The sequence below is a fragment of the Salvelinus fontinalis genome, unplaced genomic scaffold (genome assembly GCF_029448725.1).
Source record: "Salvelinus fontinalis isolate EN_2023a unplaced genomic scaffold, ASM2944872v1 scaffold_0041, whole genome shotgun sequence".
NCBI lineage: Eukaryota > Metazoa > Chordata > Actinopteri > Salmoniformes > Salmonidae > Salvelinus > Salvelinus fontinalis.
Window position 1 is genome coordinate 137,472 of NW_026600250.1, and position 27,036 is coordinate 164,507.

Genomic DNA, 27,036 nt, shown 5'->3' on the forward strand with positions numbered 1-27,036 from the left:
GTAGGACAGCTGCATTTGAAGTGTACATTCAACCTACATAGCAGTCAATATGTAACGGATGTGAAATGGCTAGCTAGTTAGCGGGTACGCGCTAACAGCGTTTCAATCAGTTACGTCACTTGCTCTGAAACGTAGAAGTAGTGTTTCCCCTTTCTCTGCAAGGGCCGCGGTTGATGTGTGCAAATGGTCCCTGGTTCGCGCCCGTGGGGACCGTCTAAAGTTATACTGTTACAAATACAAACTGAATCTTCATGGGACAATGGGGAAATCCATTTCACCGTGAGAGTGAAATCCCGCTGGCCTTTGATGGGGAGAACATCCACGCCCTCGAGGACGTCCCCATGGGACTTGAGGCTCTGCTAGGGCAGAATTATTTTTTTCCTTAAATTTCCCAAAAATGTCAGAAAAACACTTATGTTGTTAAGTTACTGTGTTCTGGGGATAAGAGCAGTTGGGGGGAAGTTACCAGGGCTGGCCATAAATGGTAAACTTCCTAACATAACTAAGTGGATACGATATACACACTAAAGCTGAAAAATCTGTATTTAGCATCAAGTCTACAATATTGTTAGTTTACCTATGATTCATTTTTAATGTATGTTGTTTTTATTGTACAACATTATTTTTTATATTTTTTTAAATGTCATGAAAAGCATTATACAAAGTAAATGTATTATTTGTTATGGTCTGACATGTCTGCAGAAATGTTGCAATTTTGTAATGTGTTTTGTTTGGTAAATTGTTTTGTAAATATTAATTCACATTTGTGGTGCCACTAAATAAACAATTAATTATTTCAGTCAATATTGTTATTAAAATATGTTTTTGTAATGCAGGGAGGGTGGACAGGGAGTTTTAAAAAATGAACCCCAAAAGGTTCTTTGATAAACTTATAGGGGTTCCCACAAAAGGTTCTTCAAATAACTTTTAGGGGTTCCCCCACAGTTTCAATTTGAAGAACACCTAAAGGATACTCCAGGAACCTTTACTTTTTAGAGTGTATATTGATAAAACTCACCTTGTCCGAGAGACATTTACATAGTTACACACAGCCCGATTTGGGATGACTATTTTGGGGCGAAATAGCGGCCACAACAGACAGACCTGATATCACCCATAATTCAACGTCCTTGGACGTCACGTGCTGAGTGGGTATGACCAAAGTTATTCTATTTAGCTACACTTTGTAGTACATTTTTACACTATAATAAATGTTTCTGATGCCACATCGCCCGTTTTCAAAGGGAGTCGTTTTTTTTGTCTGAAAGTATTTTCTCAACTGCGATACCAACTCCAGTCAGCAGATGGCGATGTGCGTCTTTCAGGTGATTCTGCCACTGTGACGTATAATCTAGTGGAAGGGACGCTTCTTCAACAGCTAGTCAGCCACCTTGGTTCACTAACTTTATGGAAAAAGGTTTATTCAATAAATCTAGCAACTCCTCCCATACTGGGAAAATACAGGAATACACACTCAGAGCCTCCTGACTCGGCCCTGTTTACACCTCCACACAGGAATACACACTCAGAGCCTCCTGACTGGGCCCTGTTTACACCTCCACACAGGAATACACACTCAGAGCCTACGAGGCTTTTCTAAAAACTCACTTTGCGTGGTTCGCTCACCTCTTTTTAAAACTAGGTTTGAGATGTGGTTTCCACTCGACTCGCTGCCTCTCAGATCAAAGGTGGGTCTATCTGCTACATTCCCAAAGTGTGGTCTCCCTGAGATCCCAAGTTTGAGGGATCCCTGGTGCCCCATTTACCCAGGTCGTCAGGAGCGTCACCAAGTGAAGATTAACATAACAAACTTATCACACAAGTCAGAATTATTCTTAAACTAAACCTTTATTCACTTATTAATAAGGGAGCAGGTCAATACAACGTACACATATAAAGTGAATCAATTGAGTGCTCTACGATAATGATGGCTGGTCGACAAATCACCCCCAGATGATTCATTGAGAGCCACGAGACAAAAGTACAAAGGTCTTTTACAGCCAAGATACACCCCTTTCAAACTACATGACGAACAACAGATGTATAGAACGGGTCACAAGCTTAAGATTTGTATGAAAGATACTTATAATTCACAGCAGACAGTAAGTATCTGCTGTAAAAACAGTACTCTTTGTGTAGAGACCAGGGTCTGGCCCTGGGGTCATCTCTCCCTGGTACCATTTTAACAGAAACATTAACTCATGCTCTGGAATGCGGTCTCGTTTGGTTTTAATCACCCAAAAGACATTGTAAATCTCCTGTCAGTGTTCTCCCAGAGGCCCATCCTCAGTAGAACACACAGACACAATAGTTCTAAGAACCCTCTATTCTGTTGCATAAAACAACCATTTGATGCAATAAAAGTATTATAACATAATCTTGCAATTTTGCTCTCAGTGTCCACTGAAAGTTGACTAGTAACAACAACTGGGACATAAAAGTCACCCACCATGAGATCCACTAAATCTGCCCAAGAACAGGCAAACAAAAGAACTGGTGTTACACATACTAACTAACGAGGTGACACCAATCAGTGTGCCCTACGTGCTAACGAGCTATACGTGCTAAAGTCCAACCTCAAAACATAAATGGAAAAACGAAAGCCTGGAACACCTTTCCCCTTGAAACAACAAATAAATCCTATAATTTTTGTTGGACAAGTTTGCTCACCACCAACAGAAAACAACTTCCATTTCACATTATAAATCAACTACAATGCTTCACCTTCTACAATATAAACATGGTGTCTACTGGCTGTCAACAATTAAAAACAAGAAAAACAAGCATTTCTAAATAATAATATACAATCGTATTATTTTTTCTTCTTTTTCATTCTATAGAATCCTAGAACTCAATAGCTTCTAGAACTTTCGTCTTCCTAAAACTCACCAGCTTCTAGAACTCTCGTCCCCTTGGAACGAGCACAAACAAAACTCATCTCCAATACGGAAAAACGTGCAGTCAAAATAAATTGTGATCCATGGCAACGCAATGGCTAAATGCAAAACACAAATCTTTTTGACTGCCCATTCTTGAGACACTCAGCAACCAAGTTGTCCTTACCACGGATGTGTCTGATTTCAAGAGGAAAATCCTGCAATATCCGTAGTAACTTTCCACCTCACTGCAGAGCTTCTCTCTCTTTTCAGAGTTCACTCGATAGGCATGTTGTTGGATCGGGGCCCAGTCCCCAATGTCATGCTCTAGTACATTTGGGTTGGCACATCTGAGAATGAACCCTGCTATTCTAAAAGAAGGGCAACAATGTCAATATATTTATACCCGAAAATTGTCAGTTGATTGCATAAATAATTATGATTACTAAAAGTTACATGAATTGTAAATATAAATGATCAAAACCAAATGTACACCCCTTTGATAATATGTATTGTCAATAATTCACTTAATGGTAAGGCATGGTATAATAAAAAATGTTTAAAAAAATATTTGATTGCAGCCTTATTTTCAACGACTTTTCAATTACATTGTGCAGTTTTAACGTGTCCAAATCAATAACCAATATGCAGAAACAGTTTGGGATAAATTGAAAACCTAAACATAACATGTGCTATTTACACAAACATCTGCCACAATAATCATATTACTTGTATTTATTTAAACAAGCTCCTTATAAACTGCACAAGCACCAGAAACGCTGTTGTTTTGACAAGTAGCAATAAATCAGTGAGATCAATTAGGGAGGAAATCAGGTTGTACGTGATGTTGGTATGCATTTAAATGTAGGGGTCGCTAAACAAAGGAACGCAACACTTGTTTGTCAAAACTAATCGATATCATGCTAAAATCATTTGTGCGACAGGAGGGAGATGAGGTTGCACGTCCTGTTAAAACTAGCAGCTCAAAAACCACACTGAATCTGGGAATAATGTGTACTTACTAAATCTCATAAATAGTACTCTTTCAATTCAGAGCCTGGATTTCCCCCTGAGGCTAATATCCATATCATGTTGAAATCAATAGAACAGGGGACAAACGTTTAGGCTTCTACATTGTGACATCATTAAAATACTCCTACTACAATGTTAAAACATTCTACATTGTGACATTAATTAATTGATATCATGAAACAACTGCTTCATGTATTTTCTGATGTTTAGTCAGAGATCTTTTATCAGATTACCTCTGGTCACAGCTATACGATTTCTCTCCTGAGTGTGTTCTCTGGTGCACTGTCAGATAGCTAGATCTAGTAAAACTCTTCCCACATTGATCACAGCTATAAGGTTTCGCTCCTGTGTGTGTTCTCTGGTGTATAGTCAGATAGCTAGATGTAGTAAAACTCTTCCCACATTGATCACAGCTATAAGATTTATCTCCTGTGTGTGTTCTCTGGTGCACTGTCAGTTCACTAGATTGACAAAAACTCTTCCAACATTGATCACAACTATAAGGTCTCTCCTGTGTGTGTTCTCTGGTGTATAGTCAGATTGCTAGATCTAGTAAAACTCTTCCCACATTGATCACAGCTATAAGGTTTCTCTCCTGTGTGTGTTCTCTGGTGCACTGTCAGACTGCCAGATTGACTAAAACTCTTCCCACATTGATCACAGCTATGAGGTTTCTCTCCTGAGTGTGTTCTCTGGTGCACTGTCAGATAGCCAGAAGTAGTAAAACTCTTCCCACATTGATCACAGCTATAAGGTTTCTCTCCTGAGTGTGTTCTCTGGTGCATTGTCAGACAGCTAGATCTAGTAAAACTCTTCCCACATTGATCACAGCTATAAGGTTTCTCTCCTGTGTGTGTTCTCTGGTGCACTGTCAGATAGCCAGAAGAAATAAAACTCTTCCCACACTGACCACAACTATAAGGTTTCTCTCCTGTGTGTGTCCTCTGGTGTACAGTCAGATAGCCAGAAGTAGTAAAACTCTTCCCACATTGACCACAACTATAAGGTCTCCCTCCTGTGTGTCTTCTCTGGTGTAAAGTCAGATAGCCAGAAGTAGTAAAACTCTTCCCACATTGACCACAGCTATAAGATTTCTCTCCTGTGTGTGTTCTCTGGTGCACTGTCAGATCACTAGATTGACAAAAACTCTTCCCACATTGACCACAGCTATAAGGTTTCTCTCCTGTGTGTATTCTCTTGTGTATAGTCAGATCTCTAGATGCACGAAAACTCTTCCCACATTGATCACAGCTATAACGTTTCTTTCCTGTGTGTGTTCTCTGGTGTAGAGTCAGATTGCTAGATGTAGTAAAACTCTTCCCACATTGAACACAGCTATAAGGTTTCTCTCCTGTGTGTATTCTCTGATGCATTTTAATGCCTGATGAGGTGAATCTCTTCCCACAGTCAGAGCAGCAGTGAGTTCTCTTCCCTGTGGATCTCTGCAGGTGTTTATTGAGGCGTTCTGATCTGGAGAGACTCTTCTCTGCCTCGTCAGCATCATGAGGTTGTTGAGGCTCCCCAGAGGATCCACGATAGTCCCGTCTCTCTCCTGTGTGAACAACAAAGTCAGACAGATGATTAAAGGCCCACAACAGCGGTAATCCACTGTAAAAGGTGATGCCAACAGCATAGCCATGATGTTGTACAACAATTGACGTCTGTAATGAATGTTAAAATTATTTGACAATTGTCTTAAAATGAGCAAGAATAGTCATATATTGTCTTGTTTTCACATTAGTAGTAACATCTAAGATTGTAGACTAGAAATAAGTTATTCATGTTGTTGAAACTCTAAGCAGTGTGCCAGACGACTTTTCGTCTCCAATATAGTATAGGCCCCTTTCTGTGTTTAATAAAATTGTATGAGGAAACCGATAGTTATGGATGTACTATATCTGCCTGGAGCAAAAATGGTGAGCAAAGATTTTAGTTTTTCACAAAGTATTCTGAATGTGAATGGGGGAAAACTCTGGGGAGTAACCTCCATTTCCAGGTTGCTTATGAGTGCATTTCACACTACTTTGGATTATAATTGTAAGGCTCGCTTGAATGTCCTGCTTAATATAAATGTTTGCTACAGTATTAAGAACTGCGTTAATGACAGTATCCATTTGGGTGTTGTCAATAAAGTTATGATTTTTTTAAAGTATTTTTAATTAAATTTCGTTTTTCACCTTTATTTAAACAGGTAGGCCAGTTGAGAACAAGTTCTCATTTACAACTGCGACCTGACCAAGATAAAGCAAAGCAGTGCGACAAAAAAACAACAGAGTTACACGTGGAATAAACAAGCGTACAGTCAATAACACAATAGAAAAATCTATATACAGTGTGTGCAAATGGAGTAAGGAGGTAAGGCAATAAATAGGCCATAGTAGCGAAGTAATTACACATTTTGAAATTAACACTGGAGTGACAGATGTGCAGATGATGATGTGCAAGTAGAAATACTGATGTGCAAAAGAGCAAAAAAAGTTAATTTAAAAAAATGGGGATGAGGTAGGTAGTTGGATGGGCTATTTACAGATGGGCTGTGTACAGCTGCAGCGATCGGTAAGCTGCTCAGATAGCTGATGCTTAAAGTTAGTGAGGGAGATATAAGTCTCCAACTTCAGCAATTTTTGCATTTCGTTCCAGTCATTTGCAGCAGAGAACTGGAAGGAAAGGCGGCCAAAGGTGTTGGCTTTGGGGATGACCAGTGAGATATACTTCCTGGAGTGCGTGCTATGGGTGGGTGTTGCTATGGTGACCAGTGATCTGAGTTAAGGCGGCCTAGCAAAGACTCATAGATGACCTGGAGCCAGTGGGTTTGGCGACGAATATGTAGCGAGGGCCAGCCGACGAGAGCAGTGGTATATGGGGCTTTGGTGACAAAACGGATGGCACTGTGATAGACTGCATCCAGTTTGCTGTGTAGAGTGTTGGAGGCTATTTTGAAAATGAAATCGCCGAAGTCAAGGATCGGTAGGATAGTCAGTTTTACGAGGGTATGTTTGGCAGTGTGAGTGAAGGAGGCTTTGTTTGTGAAATAGGAAGCCAATTCTAGATTTAATTTTGGATTGGAAATGCTTAATATTAGTCTGGAAGGAGAGTTTACAGTCTAGCGAGACACCTAGATATTTATAGTTGTCCACATATTCTAAGTCAGAACCGTCCAGAGTAGTGATGCTAGTCGGGCGGGTGTGGGCAGCGATCGGTTGTTGATTGATCGGTTGTTCTTATCGGCTGTTGAGTCTGCTGATAAGAATACGGTGATTGAAAGAGTCAAAAGCCTTGGCCAGGTCGATGAAGACGGCTGCACAGTACTGTCTTTTATTGATGGCGGTTATGATATTGTTTAGTAATTTGAGCGTGGATGAGGTGCACCCGTGACCAGCTCGGAAACCGGATTGCACAGCAGAGAAGGTACGGTGGGATTCGAAATGGTCAGTGATCTGTTTGTTAACTTGGCTTTCGAAGACTTTAGAAAGGTAGGGCAGGATGGATATAGGTCTGTAACAGTTTGGGTCTAGAGTGTCACACCCTTTGAAGAGGGGGATGACCACGGCAGCTTTACAATCTTTAGGAATCTCGGACGATACGAAAGAGAGGTTGAACAGACTATATATATATGTATATATATCTATATATATAGATATATACCTTAATAAAAGGCACATGATAGCCAGCTTGGAGGTTTCCAAAAGGCATTCAGGCCAAAGAGTTTAATCTTGGTTTCATCAGACCAGAGAATCTTGTTTCTCATGGTCTGAGAGTCCTTTAGGTGCCTTTTTGGCAAACTCCAAGCGGGCTGTCAGGTGCCTTTTACTGAGGAGTGGCTTCCGTCTGGCCACTCTACCACAAATGCCTGATTGGTGGAGTGCTGCAGAGATGGTTGTCCTTCCGGAAGGTTCTCCCGTCTCAACAGTGGAACTCTAAAGGTCTGTCAGAGTAACCATCGGGTTCTTGGTCACCTCCCTGACAAAGGCCCTTCTCCCCCGATTGCGTAGTTTGGCCGGGTGGCCAGCTCTAGAAAGAGTCTTCCAAACTTCTTCCATTAAAAAATTATGGTGGCCACTGTGTTCTTGGGGACTTTCAATGTTGCAGACATTTTTTGGTACCATTCCCCAGATCTGTGCCTCGACACAATCCTGTCTCGGAGCTCTAAGGACAATTTATTCGACCTCATTGCTTGGTGTTTGCTCTGACATGCATTGTCAACTGTGGGACATTATATAGACAGGTGTAATCACACACAATATGATTTCATGTGGCACAAACAAAAACACAAATTCTCAGTCAAAAATATAAGTCAGAATACAGCCTTTCTATTCTCTCATTTGATTTCAGGATCTCTGAATGTTCTTCCACACAGAGAGCAGTGGTAGGACTTTTACCGTGTTTATCCTCTAATGCTCCTTCAGGCTACTTGACCAGGTAAAACCCTTTCCAGACTGGGAGCATTGGAAAGGCTTTTCTCCTCTGTATCCTCTCATGAGCTTTAAGGTACGCCATTCGTGAATATCTGTTTTTACATTGGGAGCAGAAAATACTTTTCTCCTGTGTGTATTCTCTCATGCCTTTTCAGGTTAGTTAACATAGTAAAACTCTTTCTACACTGGGAGCATTGGTAAGGCTTTTCTCCCGTGTGTGTCCTCTCATGCAGTTTTAGGTTCCCTAACCAGCAAAAACTATTTTCACAGTGGGAGCAGTGATGTTGTCTCGCTGGTTTGGGCGTCTCTGGGTCTGGTTCCCCTGAAGGACTCTTCCCGCTGTCAGAGTGAGAGTCTGGTTTCTCTCCTTGCAAAGACACACAGAGTATGTCGTTAAACAGAGACCTAAATGAAACCTCCACATGATAAAACTGTCTTCCTATGAGGTTTAATCTAGACTAGATCCCTCAATAAAAGATCAGAACTGGTCATCACAGAGTGGCTGTAGTGCTTTGTAGGCTGGGTAAATCCATTTGAATTCAATACATTTTTGACAGCATCCCTTTTGATTTAAAGAAATCTTTCCTTACATGTTTGACTATGGAAGAAGTGGTAATAAAGTGACTTCATGTAACTGAATGTAAAAACATTCATGAGATATACAGTACCAGTCAAACGAGTGGACACACCTAGTCATTCAAGGGTTATAATTATTTATTTGACCATTTTATCTACATTGTAGAATAATCGTGAAGAAATCAAAACTATGAAATAACACATATGGAATCATGTAGTAACCAAAAAAAGTGGTAAACAATTCTAAATATATTTTAGATTTTTCAAAGTAGCAACCCTTTGCCTTGACAGCTTTGCACACGCTTGGCATTCTCTCAACCAGCTTCACCTGGAATGCTTTTCCAACAGTCTTGAAGGAGTTCCCACATATGCTGAGCACTTGTTGGCTGCTTTTCCTTCACTCTGTGGTCCAACTCATCCCAAACCATCTCAATTGGGTTGAGGTCAGGTGATTTTTTTATTTTTTTTACCTTTATTTAACTAGGCAAGTCAGTTAAGAACAAATTCTTATTTTCAATGACGGCCTAGGAACAGTGGGTTAACTGCCTGTTCAGGGGCAGAACGACAGATTTGTACCCTGTCAGCTCGGGGATTTGAACTTGCAACCTTCCGGTTACTAGTCCAACGCTCTAACCACTAGGCTACCCTGCCGCCTGTGAAGGCCAGGTTATCTGATGCAGCACTCCATCACTCTCCTTCTTGGTAAAATAGCCCTTACACAGCCTGGAGGTGTGTTGGTTCATTGTCCTGTTGAAAAACAAATAATAGTCCCACTAAGCGCAAACCAGATGGGATGGCGTATCGCTTCAGAACGCTGTGGTAGCCAGACAGGTGTGTGCCTTTCCAAATCATGTCCAATCAATTTAATTTACCACAGGTGGACTCCAAACAAGTTGTAGAAACATCTCAACGATGATCATTGGAAACAGGATGCACCTGAGGTCAATTTCAATTCTCACAGCAAAGGGTCTGAATACTTATGTAAATAAGGTATTTCTGTTTTTTATTTTTAATAAATGTTGAAAAAATTCTCCAAACCTATTTTCTCTTTGTCATTATGGGGTATTGTGTGTAGACTGATGAGGATTTTTATTTATTTAATCCATTGTAGAATAAGGCTGTAACGTAACAAAATGTGGAAAGACTTAAGTGACAAAAAAAGGGGGTTAAAGACTTAAAGACATGTAAAAATATAGATATAATTTTTTACATATCTTAGATATAAGAAAGACACTTCAGAACAAACTTCCTTTAGATGTTCTGGGGGAAACAATGTTACTATGGCTACTGTTGTTCCATGTTGTGAATGTTATCCAATGTGTTACTATGGTTACTGTTGTTCCATGTTGTGAATGTTATCCAATGTCTTACTATGGTTACTGTTGTTCCATGTTGTGAATGTTATCCAATGTGTTACTATGGTTACTGTTGTTCCATGTTGTGAATGTTATCCAATGTGTTACTATGGTTACTGTTGTTCCATGTTGTGAATGTTATCCAATGTGTTACTATGGTTACTGTTGTTCCATGTTGTGAATGTTATCCAATGTGTTACTATGGGTTATAGCAGTATGGACAAATATTTTTTGCTGATACTTCCATGGGTCTTACAGTTCAAAATCAAATAGCAAAATGATCCTTGGTATAACCTTCTTAGAACAGTACAATACAGGGGAAGCCCTTCATGTTGTTTAAATCTTCTTAAAACAATTCCATATAGCTTAGAAGAACCTCCCCCTCAGACAGGGCTTAGACTGTAATGGGTTAAAACTATCTGAGACTTACATTACTCAGACTAGTTATCCTGGGATCTAACATTACTCTGAGACTAGTTATCCTGGGATCTAACATTACTCTGAGACTAGTTATCCTGGGATCTTACATTACTCTGAGACTAGTTATCCTGGGATCTTACATTACTCTGAGACTAGTTATCCTGGGATCTTACATCTTACATTACTCTGAGACTAGTTATCCTGGGGAATCGTTTTAATACATTTGCAAAAAATCTAAACCTGTTTTTGATTTGGCATTAAGGGGTATTGTGATGGCATTATGGGGTATTGTGATGGCATTATGGGGTATTGTGATGGCATTATGGGGTATTGTGATGGCATTATGGGGTATTGTGATGGCATTATGGGGTATTGTGTGTAGATTGATGAGGGTAAAAAAAAATAACATTTTTAGAATGGGGTGCACCGATATCACATTTTTTTGCCAATATTTTCCTTGCCCCAAAAAAGGATACCGATAACCGATATTTAAAATTTTAGCGGCCTTTTAAGCATTCTAGTACAGCATTCTAATAGTTAACACACACACGGATGCAGCGGTCTAAGCCACTGCATCTCAGTGCAAGAGGTGTCACTACAGTCCCTGGTTCCAATCCAGGCTGTATCACATCCGGCCGTGATTGGGAGACTCATAGTAGTTGTCTATTATTGGTGTAGAGAGGACGACAAAGGAGAGGGATTCCACATGTGGATAGGAAGATACAAATTATCATTATTACTGGGAAAAAGTCATTTAAAATCCAGGAATTTTACAACTTTAGCTCTCTAGGTCATGCCAGCAGGTTACAGTAGGTTGTATCTCTCTAGGTCATGCCAGTAGGCTACAGTAGGTTGTAACTCTCTAGGTCATGCCAGTAGGTTACAGTAGGTTGTATCTCTCTAGGTCATGCCAGTAGGTTACAGTAGGTTGTAACTCTCTAGGTCATGCCAGTAGGCTACAGTAGGTTGTATCTCTCTAGGTCATGCCAGTAGGTTACAGTAGGTTGTATCTCTCTAGGTCATGCCAGTAGGTTGAATCTCTCTAGGTCATGCCAGTAGGCTACAGTAGGTTGTAACTCTCTAGGTCATGCCAGTAGGTTACAGTAGGTTGTATCTCTCTAGGTCATGCCATTAGGCTACAGTAGGTTGTAACTCTCTAGGTCATGCCAGCAGGTTACAGTAGGTTGTATCTCTCTAGGTCATGCCAGTAGGTTACAGTAGGTTGTATCTCTCTAGGTCATGCCAGTAGGTTACAGTAGGTTGTAACTCTCTAGGTCATGCCAGTAGGTTACAGTAGGTTGTATCTCTCTAGGTCATGCCAGTAGGTTACAGTAGGTTGTAACTCTCTAGGTCATGCCAGTAGGCTACAGTAGGTTGTAACTCTCTAGGTCATGCCAGTAGGTTACAGTAGGTTGTATCTCTCTAGGTCATGCCAGTAGGTTACAGTAGGTTGCATCTCTCTAGGTCATGCCAGTAGGCTACAGTAGGTTGTATCTCTCTAGGTCATGCCAGTAGGTTACAGTAGGTTGTATCTCTCTAGGTCATGCCAGTAGGTTACAGTAGGTTGTAACTCTCTAGGTCATGCCAGTAGGCTACAGTAGGTTGTAACTCTCTAGGTCATGCCAGTAGGCTACAGTAGGTTGTATCTCTCTAGGTCATGCCAGTAGGTTACAGTAGGTTTTATCTCTCTAGGTCATGCCAGTAGGTTACAGTAGGTTGTATCTCTCTAGGTCATGCCAGTAGGTTACAGTAGGTTGTAACTCTCTAGGTCATGCCAGTAGGCTACAGTAGGTTGTATCTCTCTAGGTCATGCCAGTAGGTTACAGTAGGTTGTAACTCTCTAGGTCATGCCAGTAGGTTACAGTAGGTTGTATCTCTCTAGGTCATGCCAGTAGGTTACAGTAGGTTGTAACTCTCTAGGTCATGCCAGTAGGCTACAGTAGGTTGTATCTCTCTAGGTCATGCCAGTAGGTTACAGTAGGTTGTAACTCTCTAGGTCATGCCAGTAGGTTACAGTAGGTTGTATCTCTCTAGGTCATGCCAGTAGGTTACAGTAGGTTGTAACTCTCTGGGTCATGCCAGTAGGCTACAGTAGGTTGTAACTCTCTAGGTCATGCCAGTAGGCTACAGTAGGTTGTACCTCTCTAGGTCATGCCAGTAGGTTACAGTAGGTTGTATCTCTCTAGGTCATGCCAGGAGGTTACAGTAGGTTGTATCTCTCTAGGTCATGCCAGTAGGCTACAGTAGGTTGTAACTCTCTAGGTCATGCCAGTAGGTTACAGTAGGTTGTAACTCTCTAGGTCATGCCAGTAGGCTACAGTTGGTTGTATCCAAGTAAAAAAATTATCAACCCAATGTGGAAAATGTTGAATTTGGTCAACAACAAAATGAATGGCTTATTTACTACGTGAGGTTTACTTGATATAACAGAAGTTTCGTAATGATTAAGTTGTTATGTGGACACGTGACATACCGACAACTTTGATAAAAAACACTATAGGAGTTGTCTCCAGATCACTATGCATATTAATGCTAATAGCTTAGCATCTCTCTCTATTGAATACAGGCGGTGCATATGCATGCTAGTAGCTTAGCATCTCTCTCCATTGAATACAGGCGGTGCATATTCCTGCTAGTAGCTTAGCATCTCTCTCCATTGAATACAGGCGGTGGACGACAACAGCCCTCATAGAATATAAACAATAGATTACAATAATTAGATGAATCCACCAATCCAAAGAAAGGATAGATGGGAGCTAGACAACCCGCAGTGCCGCTTTGTGGACAACGACTCCCCTTGTTAGGGCGGCGAGACATCTTGTCAGTATATCCATAATCTTTGGTGTAGCCAACCCAACTCTCACATGGCACTATTGCGGGGCACGGTGTGTAGTAAAACATCACTACATGAAAATCACTACATGCCGTGCCCCCCAGTCTGCGGTCAGCAGATAGACCCTTCTCAAATATATATGTTAAGTCACTTTTTGGAAACGGAACGGAGAAAACAAGGGGTAGCTTGTTCTCTACGTCGTCTGATTCTAGACATATCAGTCATCATCCTGGGCCCTCCGTTGAAGAGGTATTGACGAGCCAAATCCGAATATCCAAAGTTAAAAACACATTTAAGGCGGTACTTACTGGTGTTACTCAGATCTCCTATCTCCACCTCTTCATCTTTCAATGTGACAGTAATCTCCCTTTCCTTCTTCACTCCATAAACTGCATCCTCCTCTTTCTCTTCATCCTCTTCTTTAACTGTAACATCTTCCTCCTCTTTCACTCTGAACGCGTCTTCCTCTTCTTTCACTGAAACGTCTTTCTCTTCTTCTTTCACTGTAACAGCCTCACCCTCTACTTCTTGTTTTACTGTGAAATCCTCTTCTTCCTTCTCCTCTTTCACGACAATGTTCAGCCCCAGAGCTTCTTTCTCCGTCCAGCAGACCCCCTCTTCTTTAACAAGAGGGGAGATGTTTAGTGAGCTCATGTTCAGGGATGTTAGCTAGCTAGCTATCATTAGCGACGAGGCTAGTGCTAATTTAACCAGCCAGCTACTATAGCTGACTAATACAAAATAACGTAATATTAAATTAAATAAGTTAACAAGTAGATACGACAGAAGTGTGTCTAAAACACAGTAGGTAATATACACCGAAAGCGTATCAATAGCTTGAATATTTCTGCTATGTTGGCTAGCAAGCTACCGAGGTGGTTGACGAGCTGTTTATGAAGAACCGTCCACTAGATTATACGTCACGCTGGCAGCGTCGCCTGAAAGACGCACATCGCCGTCTGCTGACTGGAGGGGAAACGCAGTTGAGGATCATATTTTATTTTCAGACAAAGATTATTTTAAATGGATTTAATTAAATAATACTATTATATTGAGAGATACAAAGACAGGAATGTGTTGATTGATTAGTGCGAGTAAAAAATGTTTACTACAGCACATTTAAGGCAGTTTCATTAAGTTATATTACATCTAAATTAGCTACTGTAGGTCCATACTGCTCCTACACGGTGTAACAATACATCATATAGATGTATATAATGAACAGACTAGGTCTATACTGCTCCTACATGGTGTAACAAAACATCATGTAGATGTATATAATGAACAGACTAGGTCTATACTGCTCCTATATAATAAACAGACTAGGTCTATACTGCTCCTACATGGTGCAACAATACATCATGTAGATGTATATGATGAACAGACTAGGTCTATACTGCTCCTACATGGTGTAACAAAACATCATGTAGATGTATATAATGAACAGACTAGGTCTATACTGCTCCTATATAATAAACAGACTAGGTCTATACTGCTCCTACATGGTGTAACAATACATCATGTAGATGTATATGATGAACAGACTAGGTCTACTGCTCCTACGTGGTGTAACAATACATCATGTAGATGTATATAATGAACAGACTAGGTCTATACTGCTCCTACATGGTGTAACAATACATCATGTAGATGTATATAATGAACAGACTAGGTCTATACTGCTCCTACATGGTGTAACAATACATCATGTAGATGTACACTACCATTCAAAAGTTTGGGGTCACTTAGAAATGTCCTTGTTTTCTAAAGAAAATCATTTTTTTTCATTTGTTTACCTGTTTTTGCTTTGTCATTAACAATTTTAGAATAAGGCTGTAACGTAACAAAATGTGGAAAAAGTGAAGGGGTCTGAATGCTTTCTGAATGCATTGTATATATAGGGGCAGTACTTAGTGACATCACTTCATGAAACAGGAGTTACAAATATATAACATAGATTCACAATATCAACATTCAATGTATCAAAATATATGACCAAGCTGGAAGTGGAAACGCCAGCCCAGCCACAATCCTAGAGGTTCACTGATGATCAACCTCCTCCTTCACATCTGACTCCTGATGATCAACCTCCTCCTTCACATCTGACTCCTGATGATCAACCTCCTCCTTCACATCTGACTCCTGATGATCAACCTCCTCCTTCACATCTGACTCCTGATGATCAACCTCCTCCTTCACATCTGACTCCAGTGATCAATCCAGAGCGTCTTCTTTTTTGGGCAATCCCGACGGACGACGTCATCGAATAGGACGTCCTCACCAAAACCGCCCACAAGTTAATTGTCATTGAGGTTATTAATGGGAAGAACATTAGCAATATGTCCTGTCTGGTAACTTGTCTCGTTCAATGGATTCACATTGGCAGGTGCACAGGGAGAAACCCCATTAAAAAACCTCAGTTGATCTTAAACTGCAGAAACACTTTTGGAAGTCTTTAACTGCATCAAAGTCTGTGGCCTGTGATGTTGGGACAAATGATAGTCCCTTAATATACAAGAGACAAAATTCACAAATTCTACAGCACAACGGCAGAGTCATGTCTTCAGTGTAAAACTAACAATGACTCAATAATCCTTCTGGGAATGTTATGATGTCATAAAGTTATGGGCGGAGTTAGAAAGTTGGCTGTCAGAAGTACAGTTATACAATGTAAAATTACTTTTAATCTGTCTGTCTGTATATTTCAAAACATGGCATTTGAGGGTGCAGTGAGATACCCCAGAGTTGGACGATACTTTTCTCATAAATCATCTTAAATATTATACTTAATTAAACCTGGAAATCAACCAATCCTCTGTTTTTAATTCAATTCAAAATTCAAAAAAATATAAATTAAATGGTGCTGATGAATGCGCTGGCTGTGTTCTAGTGGGTCTGGGCAGGTGTGATGTAGTTAATGGAGATGGAGGTGTGTTATAGTGGTTCTGGGCAGGTGTGATGTAGTTAATGGAGATGGGGTTGTGTTCTAGTGAGTCTGGGCAGGTGTGATGTAGTTAATGGAGATGGAGGTGTGTTCTAGTGGGTCTGGGCAGGTGTGATGTAGTTAATGGAGATGGAGGTGTGATGTAGTTAATGGAGATGGAGGTGTGTTCCAGTGGGTCTGGGCAGGTGTGATGTAGTTAATGGAGATGGAGGTGTGTTCCAGTGGGTCTGGGCAGGTGTGATGTAGTTAATGGAGATGGAGGTGTGTTCTAGTGGGTCTGGGCAGGTGTGATGTAGTTAATGGAGATGGAGGTGTGATGTAGGTAATGGAGATGGAGGTGTGTTCTAGTGGGTCTGGGCAGGTGTGATGTAGTTAATGGAGATGGAGGTGTGTTCTAGTGGGTCTGGGCAGGTGTGATGTAGTTAATGGAGATGGAGGTGTGATGTAGGTAATGGAGATGGAGGTGTTTTCTAGTGGGTCTGGGCAGGTGTGATGTAGTTAATGGAGATGGAGGTGTGATGTAGGTAATGGAGATGGAGGTGTGTTCTAGTGGGTCTGGGCAGGTGTGATGTAGTTAATGGAGATGGAGGTGTTTTCTAGTGGGTCTGGGCAGGTGTGATGTAGTTAATGGAGATGGAGGTGTGTTCTAGTGGGTCTGGACAGGTGTGATGTAGTTAATGGAGATGGAGGTGTGTTCTAGTGGGTCTGGACAGGTGTGATGTAGTTAATGGAGATGGAGGTGTGTTCTAGTGGGTCTGGACAGGTGTGATGTAGTTAATAGAGATGGAGGTGTGTTCTAGTGGGTCTGGGCAGGTGTGATGTAGTTAATGGAGATGGAGGTGTGTTCTAGTGGGTCTGGGCGGGTGTGATGTAGTTAATGGAGATGGAGGTGTGTTCTAGTGGTTCTGGGCAGCTGTGATGTAGTTAATGGAGATGGAGGTGTGTTCTAGTGGGTCTGGGCAGGTGTGATGTAGTTAATGGAGATGGAGGTGTGTTCTAGTGGGTCTGGGCAGGTAGTTAATGGAGATGGAGGTGTGTTCTAGTGGGTCTGGGCAGGTGTGATGTAGTTAATGGAGATGGAGGTGTGTTCTAGTGGGTCTGGGCAGGTGTGATGTAGTTAATGGAGATGGAGGTGTGTTCTAGTGGGTCTGGGCAGGTGTGATGTAGTTAATGGAGATGGAGGTGTGTTCTAGTGGGTCTGGGCAGGTGTGATGTAGTTAATGGAGATGGAGGTGTGTTCTAGTGGATCTGGACAGGTGTGATGTAGTTAATGGAGATGGAGGTGTGTTCGAGTGGGTCTGGGCAGGTGTGATGTAGTTAATGGAGATGGAGGTGTGTTCTAGTGGGTCTGGGCAGGTGTGATGTAGTTAATGGAGATGGAGGTGTGTTCTAGTGGGTCTGGGCAGGTGTGATGTAGTTAATGGAGATGGAGGTGTGTTCTAGTGGGTCTGGGCAGGTGTGATGTAGTTAATGGAGATGGAGGTGTGTTCTAGTGGGTCTGGGTAGGTGTGATGTAGTTAATGGAGATGGAGGTGTGTTCTAGTGGGTCTGGGCAGGTGTGATGTAGTTAATGGAGATGGAGGTGTGTTCTAGTGGGTCTGGGCAGGTGTGATGTAGTTAATGGAGATGGAGGTGTGTTCTAGTGGGTCTGGGCAGGTGTGATGTAGTTAATGGAGATGAAGGTGTGTTCTAGTGTGTCTGGGCAGGTGTGATGTAGTTAATGTTTGTATGATGTTGTAATTTGTATGTGTATGTTTATAAAATATCAAATGAAATATATGTTTTAAGTCCCAATGCAAAGTTACACCTTATTACATTTAACCAATCAGAATTCAAAAGAATGCCAAAGTCAGGTGTGAAGTAATATGGAGGACCAGCCTATTCCCTATGATGTAAACTCCAACAGAAATAACTTCAAATGTAGAACTTCAAATTAAACCAATCATTTGAACTCATGATTTCATGAAAATCTCCCAAATCCAAAATATAAAGATTACAAGATTATTATTGTCAGTCAGCTAGCTCTCTAGCAGTAAGCCAAGGTTGTAAAAGTTACAAAACTCCCATAGTCTACTTCACAGAGAACATGCTGAAAAGTAGTGATGGGGAAACAAAGCTTCCTAAAGCATTGATGCTTTACAGCCAATTGTGTCAAAAAATAGGTTCATTACTCAAGGAGCAATGGATGGATAGTTCATTTATTTCCAAAGCTGCAATGATGGGACACACACAGTCTGGATGAATGATCAGTAGTGACGGGATATAAATAGCACTCCCACAGCAATTCCACATTAATCTGCCCTTTAATATACTAACAAAAAAACTATTGAAATGTCTATCAAAGTTATTGTGATCGTATAGTGGATTCCTAATAATTTCTAATTTACTATAATAAATTAAGCAATTGTTTACATGTGTCTCATATTCACTACATCAGAATAAACTGTCATCCATTTTACTAACAAAATATCAAATTAACCTGGAAAATGGCTCAATGTCCCCCTCTGGTGGCGAGGAAGTATAATACACCTAAACTAACAAAACCGGGCTAATTAACTGGCTGGTGTTCATGAATTTATAAAACATATACTCTATACATTTGTCATAAATGACCTGCATTGATGAGACACACAGTGTGGATGAACGATCAGTAGTCGACAGGGTAAAAATATCATTCCTAAAGAAGATGCATTTTCCAGTTAGATACCAACTTGAAAGAGGGATCTTTAGCATAAAACCCACATGGAGAACTGAGATTTGGCAAATAACATATAAAGAGGCTTACTTGACACCAAACCAACAACAGTAGTTCCTAAAACATAAATTGCTAATGTATGATTTAAAACGTGGATTTTGTGATGTAATGTCAACTTTATATATTTCTATCCCGGGACTATTCAATTTTGAACTCACCCACAGCAATTCTCCATAAATCTGCTGTGGATTACCCAGAATCCCGAAATAAATTAATACATATGTGATAATTCAAAAACACAACTGGTTGTGCTTATAGGGAACCAGATCGTGAACACAACTAAGTTACTAAGTCTTTAGCCACACTGTATTGTTACACTGGTGAGTAAAAACTCATTCTTCCTACACTAACTTTTGGTCTGAACATTATAATATATATTTTACGTCACACACAGCGTCATTACGTCACACACAGCGTCATTGTCTTAAAGTTGCACATCTCCATCGCAGTCAGAGGTTCAGACTGAGCGTTACCCACTCCAGTCAGCAGATGGCGGTGTGCGATTTTAAGGCAATGCTGTTAGTGTGACGTATAATCTAGTGGACGGAACGCAATGCTGTTAGTGTGACGTATAATCTAGTGGACGGAACGCTTCCTTCAGCAGCAGCAACAGTTATTCAGCCACCTCGGTAGCTTGCTAGCCTAAATAGCCGAACCCATAAAGCTCTTTAGACGCTTTAGTGTATATTAGCCACTGTATTTTAAACCCTCGTCTGTCGTCTAGTTAGTTAGTTATCCTATTTCATTTCATATTTACGGTGTTGTTATTATTCAGCTGGCGGGCTGGTTAAGTTAGCATTAGCCTAGCTAGCTAACATCTCCGACCATGAGTTCACTAAATTACTCTCTTCCTGCTGAAGAAGAGACGGTCTGCTGGACGGAGAAAGAAGCTCTCATCAAAGAGGAGGAGGAAGAGAAGGATGTTACAATACAAAAACAAGTAGAGGGTGAGGTTGTTACCCTGAAAGAAGAAGATAAAGACGTTTCAGTGAAAGAAGAGGAAGACGTTACAGTGAAAGAAGAGGCGTTCAGAGTGAAAGAGGAGGAGGGTGTTACAGTAAAAGATGAGGAGGATTCAGTTTTTGAAGTGAAAGCGGAGGATGGGGAGATTACGGTCTCATCGGAAGAAGAGGAGGAGGAAACTGGATATCTGGGCCCGATTTCCCAAACGCAATTTAAGGCATCCAGTGGTTCTAAAGATGAACTTAGCCATAAGATGGTTTTGAGAAACCGGGCCGTGATTACCACTGGTAAGTACTGTCTTAAAAACAGAGGCACAAACTCTGCAGTTGTTGAACTGATGTTTGGTGTTAAAGGGGAAATCGACAATTGCTACATCCATATTTTGACTTTTAAATTATTTATTTATAGCCATTGATTCTTGAAGAATATAACACATGCCTCATGAGCTTAGTTCAACTGTTGTACCCCATCAGATCCCAAAATAAGCTTTTTTTACTCCAATGTTTAGAAACAATGTAAATCAACAGCCTCAACATGGTTAAAACTATAATGTTGATATCATGGATGGTCAGTCCTTGCATCCATAGGTCTGTCTATGAATTTGAGAGTAGTTACATTTCTCCAGCCCCATCATCTTATTACCAAAACAGTGGTGGAATTACAGCTTTGTTATTGGTTGAACTGCAGATTGGTTGATTGATGTGTGGCTTTTTTAAAGGGACAACCTAGTATTTAAACAGCAACAAAATGGCTGGCAAGAGACTTGGTTTGGTAAACAGTTGAGGGATGGGGCTGGAGAAATGTAACCACTCTCAAATTCATAGAGAAAGCTATTGTAGCAACCGTAACCCAACACCTAGGGACCTAGTCAAGAATTTCAGACATCTTGGCATAACAGTTATAAGGTGTTGGCTTGAGAGTCGCTGGACCCAGGTTTGAGTCCAGCTCAGGACTACCCCCTGAATTCACTATACTATGAATACAAGGACTGGCCATCCATGATGTCATAATAATAGTTTAACCAGGTTTCTAGGATATATAGTATATTCTAGAATTAATCCATGATGTCATAATGATAGTGTAACCAGGTTTCTAGGATATATAGTATATTCTAGAATTCATCCATGATGTCATAGTGATAGTTTAACCATTAAATGCAAGACATACCTTGATTCAATTACATTCATGAATTGGTTTGAAACCATAAACCCTTCTCAATTTGGTGCCTTGTCGGATTTGTAAAAAATGGTTTGTCATGAAACACTTATTTATTTATTTAAATGTAACCTTTATTTATTTAAATGTAACCTTTGTCCGGTTGTGATACAGCCCGGATTTGATCCAGGGTTTCTTTAGTGACGCCTCAAGCACTGAGATGCAGTGTCCGCTGCGCCACTCGGGAGCCATAAAATCATGTTCTAGTGCTGTCCCCAACTAAAATACATCTTGGTCAACCAAGAGTCATCTGTTCTTTCTACCAATCTCCCCATGTGTTTTTATAAAATCTGAATGTACTGAACTTGTCTGATGCTTTAAGCACGCTGTTTGATTAAATAAATAAGACACAAATGACGAGAGGGAGCCAGTCGTCAACATAACCCGACCAGAGGGAGCCGGTCGTCAACACAACCCGACCAGAGGGAGCCGGTCGTCAACACAACCCGACCAGAGGGAGCCGGTCGTCAACACAACCCGACCAGAGGGAGCCGGTCGTCAACACAACCCGACCAGAGGGAGCCGGTCGTCAACACAACCCGACCAGAGGGAGCCGGTCGTCAACACAACCCGACCAGAGGGAGCCGGTCGTCAACACAACCCGACCAGAGGGAGCCGGTCGTCAACACAACCCGACCAGAGGGAGCCGGTCGTCAACACAACCCGACCAGAGGGAGCCGGTCGTCAACACTACCCGACCAGAGGGAGCCCCCCTCTACTGTGTGATTTCTACCAATCTGTGTGCCAGTTATGATTTTCATATGCACATTTTCGTGGAACAGTTTCATTTAATTTATAATAGTATCTCAAAATTATTGTCCATTAATCTACATTCTATCTAAATCTAAATGAAAATGATACAAATCTAAGAGTAACTTTTATTGCCATTGCCAACTATGTAAAAAAAAATTGCCTACATAAAGCCAACAATAGAAAATATTGTTGTATTGTAATACCTGCCAGTCTGCACAGCGCGATATCAACCCTGAGCATATCGGACTGTTTTTCTCCACTACAACACCGTATTCCTGCCGTAAGCTCTGGACCATTACACCGGATAATCGCAGCTGGCTAGCTGCTACCGAGTGGCCCAGCCCCGAAGCTAGCCTTGAGCCAGGCCCATCTCCCAGCCTGCTCAGTGGACCCTATGATCACTCGGCTACACAGCTGATGTCTCCCAGACTCTTCACTAAGACGACTAGAAGCCACTACATCACCGGATTCCTGCCGTAAGCTCTGGACCTTTGCACCGGATTGGCTATAGTGGCTAACGCCCTTGTCCCGAAGCTAGCACCAGTTAGCCTCGATCCAGGTGCATCTCCCGGCTAGCAAACAAATAACTCCAGCTACAATACCTATTTTGCCAATTGGCCTGGACCCTTTGTCGACACAGAGCCCCGCCGATCCATCACGACTGGTCTGCCGACTCAATTCCGTCAGATGTGCCCTGTTCATTTATCACGGTTCTCCATTTTGTTTATCTGTCAGCCCCAGCCTCGAACTCAGGCCCAGTGTGTATTTAGCTGACCCTCTCTGCCCATTCATTGCCATTTTACCTGTTGTTGTCTTAGCTGATTAACTGTTTCTTACCCGTTGTTGTCTTAGCTAGCTCTCCCAATCAACACCTGTGATTGCTTTATGCCTCGCTTTATGTCTCTCTAATGTCAATATGCCTTGTATACTGTTGTTTAGGTATCATTGTTTTATTTTACTGCGGAGCCCCTAGTCCCACTCAACATGCATCAGAGAGCTCTTTTGTCCCACTTGCGGTGACCTCACCTAGCATAACCCCAGAGATGCAACCTCTCTTATCGTCACTCAGTGCCTAGGTTTACCTCCACTGTACCCGCACACTACCATACCCCTGTCTGTATATTATGCCTCGAATCTATCCTACCACACCCAGAAATCTGCTCCCTTTATTCTCTGTTCACAACGCACTAGACGACCAGTTCTGATAGCCTTTAGCCGTACTCTCATCCTACTCCTCTGTTCCTCGGGTGATGTAGAGGTTAACCCAGGCCCTGTGTGTCCCCAGGCTCTCAATTGTTGACTTCTGTAATCGAAAAAGCCTTGGTTTCATGCATGTTAACTTTTACTGCCTCAGAAACCCAGATCCGGGAGCACCCCCCACCCCCCCCCCCACCAGTAAAAAAGCTGACTAGCATAGCTAGCATAGTGTCACAAGTAAATACTAGCATCTAAATATCATTCAATCACAAGTCCAAGACACCAGATAAAAGATACACTTCTTGTGAATCCAGCAATCATTTCTGATTTTTAAAATGTTTTACAGGGAAGACACAATATGTAAATCTATTAGCTAACCACGTTAGCAAAAGACACCATTTTTCTTTGTCCACCATTTTCTCTCCATCAGTAGCTAGCACCAATTCGACCAAATAAAGATATTGATAGCCACTAACCAAGAAAAAAACCTCATCAGATGACAGTCTGATAACATATTTATTGTATAGCATAGGTTTTGTTAGAAAAATGTGCATATTTCAGGTATAAATCATAGTTTGCCAATTGCAGCCACCATCACAAATCTCCCCAAAGCGACTAGAATTACTACAGAGACCATCGTGTATTACCAATTTACTCATCATAAAACATTTCTTAAAAATACACAGCGCACAGCAAATGAAAATGAAAGACACAGATCTTGTGAATTCAGACAATATTTCAGATTTTCTAAGTGTTTTACAGCGAAAACACAATAAATCGTTATATTAGCATACCACATGTGCAAACGTTACCCGAGCATTGATTCAAGGCAAAAAGAGCGATAGCGTTATCATCACCAAAATATATTAATTTTTTCACTAACCTTCTCAGAATTCTTCCGATGACACTCCTGTAACATCATATTACACAATCCATATAGAGTTTGATCGAAAATGTGCATATTTAGCGGCACAAATCGTGCTTACACATTGGAAATAGTGTCCAACTACTCAAGCAATCTGCCCCGCGCCATCTTGGAAAGACACCGATTTTTATCGAAAACTATTCATAAACTTGACAAAAAAAATACAAGTTGGACAGCAATTGAAAGACAAATTTAGTTCTTAATGCAATCGCTGAATTACATTTCTAAAATTATCCTTACTGTGCAATACAGGGTGCGCCAAAGCGAAGCTACACAAAACAAAATGGCGATATATGCGTTTAACATTTTTCTACAGAACAACGATTTATCATCATAAATAGTTCTTACTATGAGCTGATCTTCCATCAGAATCTTGGGCAATGTATCCTTTCTCCGGTCTAATCGTCTTTTGGTCGAAAGATGTCCTCTTGTCATGACGAAATGGCCACTAACGTTCGGTATGTACAGGAAAAGTGCCCAACTCTTCAAAGTGCGTCACAAAGAAATGCCAGAAAATCGCAATAAACTGACATAAATTGCTATAAAACGGTTTAAATTAACTACCTTATGATGTTTTTAACACCTATAACGAGTAAAAACTTGACCGGCGATATATTACTGGCTAAACCAAAGCTTGGAAGGAGGCCAGTCCGACGTCCATCGTGCGTCAAGCGCATTGAAGAAAAGAAAAGTCCTTCCGGTCTTTGGCCTTTTATACAGGCCCTGATTGCGCAATCGACTCCATTCAAATTGTCACCACTTACTGACATCTAGAGGAAGGCGTAGGCAGTGTTTGTAGCCCCATAGGATTCACAGGGTCTTAAAAACTGAACTGGGACCAGAGGCCAAGATTTCTGAAATCTCACTCACCCGCAGGAAAAGTGCTGTAGAATGAGTTCTGTTTCACTCAGAGACATAATTCCAACGGTTTTAGAAACTAGAGAGTGTTTTCTATCCAATAATGACAATAACATGCATATTGTACGAGCAAGAATTGAGTACTAGGCAGTTTCATTTTGAGACGAATTTCCGCTAAGTCAAAACAGCACCCCCTATATTCTCAAGAGGTTAACATCAGAAGCCTCCTCCCTAAGTTTGTTTTACTCACTGCTTTTGCACACTCCGCCAACTTTAATGTCCTTGCCATGTCTGAATCCTGGCTTAGGAAGGCCACCAAAAATTCTGAAATTTCCATCCCCAACTACAACATTTTCCGTCAAGATAGAACTGTCAAAAAAAGAGTTGCAATATACTGCGGAGATGGCCTGCAAAGAGTTCTGTCATTCTTTACAGTCCATGCCCAAACAGTTCGAGCTTCTAATTTTAAAAAGGAATCTTTCCAGAAATATGTCTCTCACTGTTGCCACCTGTTATAAACCCCCCTCAGCTCCCAGCTGTGCCCTGGACACCATATGTGAATTGATTGCCCCTCCCCCATCATTCTTCAGAGTCCGTTCTATTAGGTGACCTAAACTGAGATATGCTTAACACCCCGGCCGTCCTACAATCCAAGCTAGATGCCCTCAATCTCACACAAACTATCAAGGAACCCACCAGGTTCAACCCTAAATCCGTAAACATGGGCATCCTCATAGATATTATCCTGACCAACTTGCCCTCCAAATAAACCTCTGCTGTTTTCAATCAGGATCTCAGCGATCATTGCCTGCATCCGTTATGGGTCCGCTGACGTCTGAAGCTTCGTTTCATCGACCACCCCTCATCACTGTCAAACTCTCCCTCAAACACTTCTGCATGCAGGCCTTTCTAATCGACCTGGCCCGGGTATCCTGGAAGGATATTGACCTCATCCCGTCAGTAGAGGATATCTGGTTGTTCTTTAAAAGTAACTTCCTCACCACCTTAAATGAGCATGCCCCTTTCAAAAAATGTGTAACTAAGAACACACGGTCCCGTGTGGCTCAGTTGGTAGAGCATGGCGCTTGCAACGCCAGGGTTGTGGGTTCAATTCCCACTGGGGGACCAGGATGAATATGTATGAACTTTCCAATTTGTAAGTCGCTCTGGATAAGAGCGTCTGCTAAATGACTTAAATGTAAACAGATATTGCCCTTGGTTCACTCCAGACCTGAGTGCCCTCGACCAGCACAAAAACATCCTGTGGCGTACTGCACTAGCATCGAATAGTCCCCGCGATATGCAACTTTTCAGAGAAGTCAGGAACCAATAAACACAGTCAGTTAAGAAAGCAAAGGCTAGCTTTTTCAGAAAGAAATTTGCATCCTGTAGCTCTAACTCCAAAACGTTTTGGGACACTGTAAAGTCCATGGAGAATAAGAGCACCTCATCCCAGCTGCCCACTGCACTGAGGCCACGATAATCGAGTTTCAATAAGCATTTCTCTACGGCTGGCCATGCTTTCCTCCTGGCTACCCCAACCCCTGCCAACAGCTCCGCACCCCCTGCAGCTACTTGCCAAAGCCTCCCCAGCTTCTCCTTTACCCAAATCTAGATAGCTGATGTTCTGAAAGAGCTGCAACATCTGGACCCCTACGAATCAGCCGGGCTAGACAATCTGGACCCTTTCTTTCTAAAATTATCTGCCGAAATTGTTCCAACCCCTATTACTAGACTGTTCAACCTCTCTTTCGTATCGTCTGAGATTCCCAAAGATTGGAAAGCTGCCGCGGTCATCCCCCTCTTCAAGGGGGGAGACACTCCTGACCCAAACTGCTACAGACCTATATCTATTCTACCCTGCCTTTCTAAGGTCTTCGAAAGCCAAATTAACAAACAGATTACCGACCATTTCGAAT

General features: G+C 41.5%; 2 protein-coding genes and 1 pseudogene across 4 annotated transcripts in view; 1 reads left to right on the forward strand and 2 right to left on the reverse strand.

Moving 5' to 3' along the window:
* The window catches only part of LOC129842433 (zinc finger protein 271-like), a 222,072-nt gene that overhangs the window by 136,762 nt on the left and 58,274 nt on the right, over nucleotides 1-27,036 (reverse strand). The gene's annotated exons all lie outside the window — the stretch shown is intronic.
* On the reverse strand, nucleotides 1,830-14,682 carry LOC129842438 (zinc finger protein ZFP2-like; annotated as a pseudogene).
* LOC129842435 (zinc finger protein 883-like) overlaps nucleotides 19,682-27,036 on the forward strand; it is a 182,299-nt gene continuing 174,944 nt past the window's right edge. The window contains exon 1 of one of the 2 annotated variants that reach the window (XM_055910998.1): nucleotides 19,682-20,456. In XM_055910998.1, coding sequence (XP_055766973.1) covers nucleotides 20,033-20,456 — 424 coding nt within the window. In that variant the 5' untranslated portion in view covers nucleotides 19,682-20,032. The remainder of the gene's footprint in view (nucleotides 20,457-27,036) is intronic. The other variant, XM_055910999.1, reaches the window with a different exon arrangement.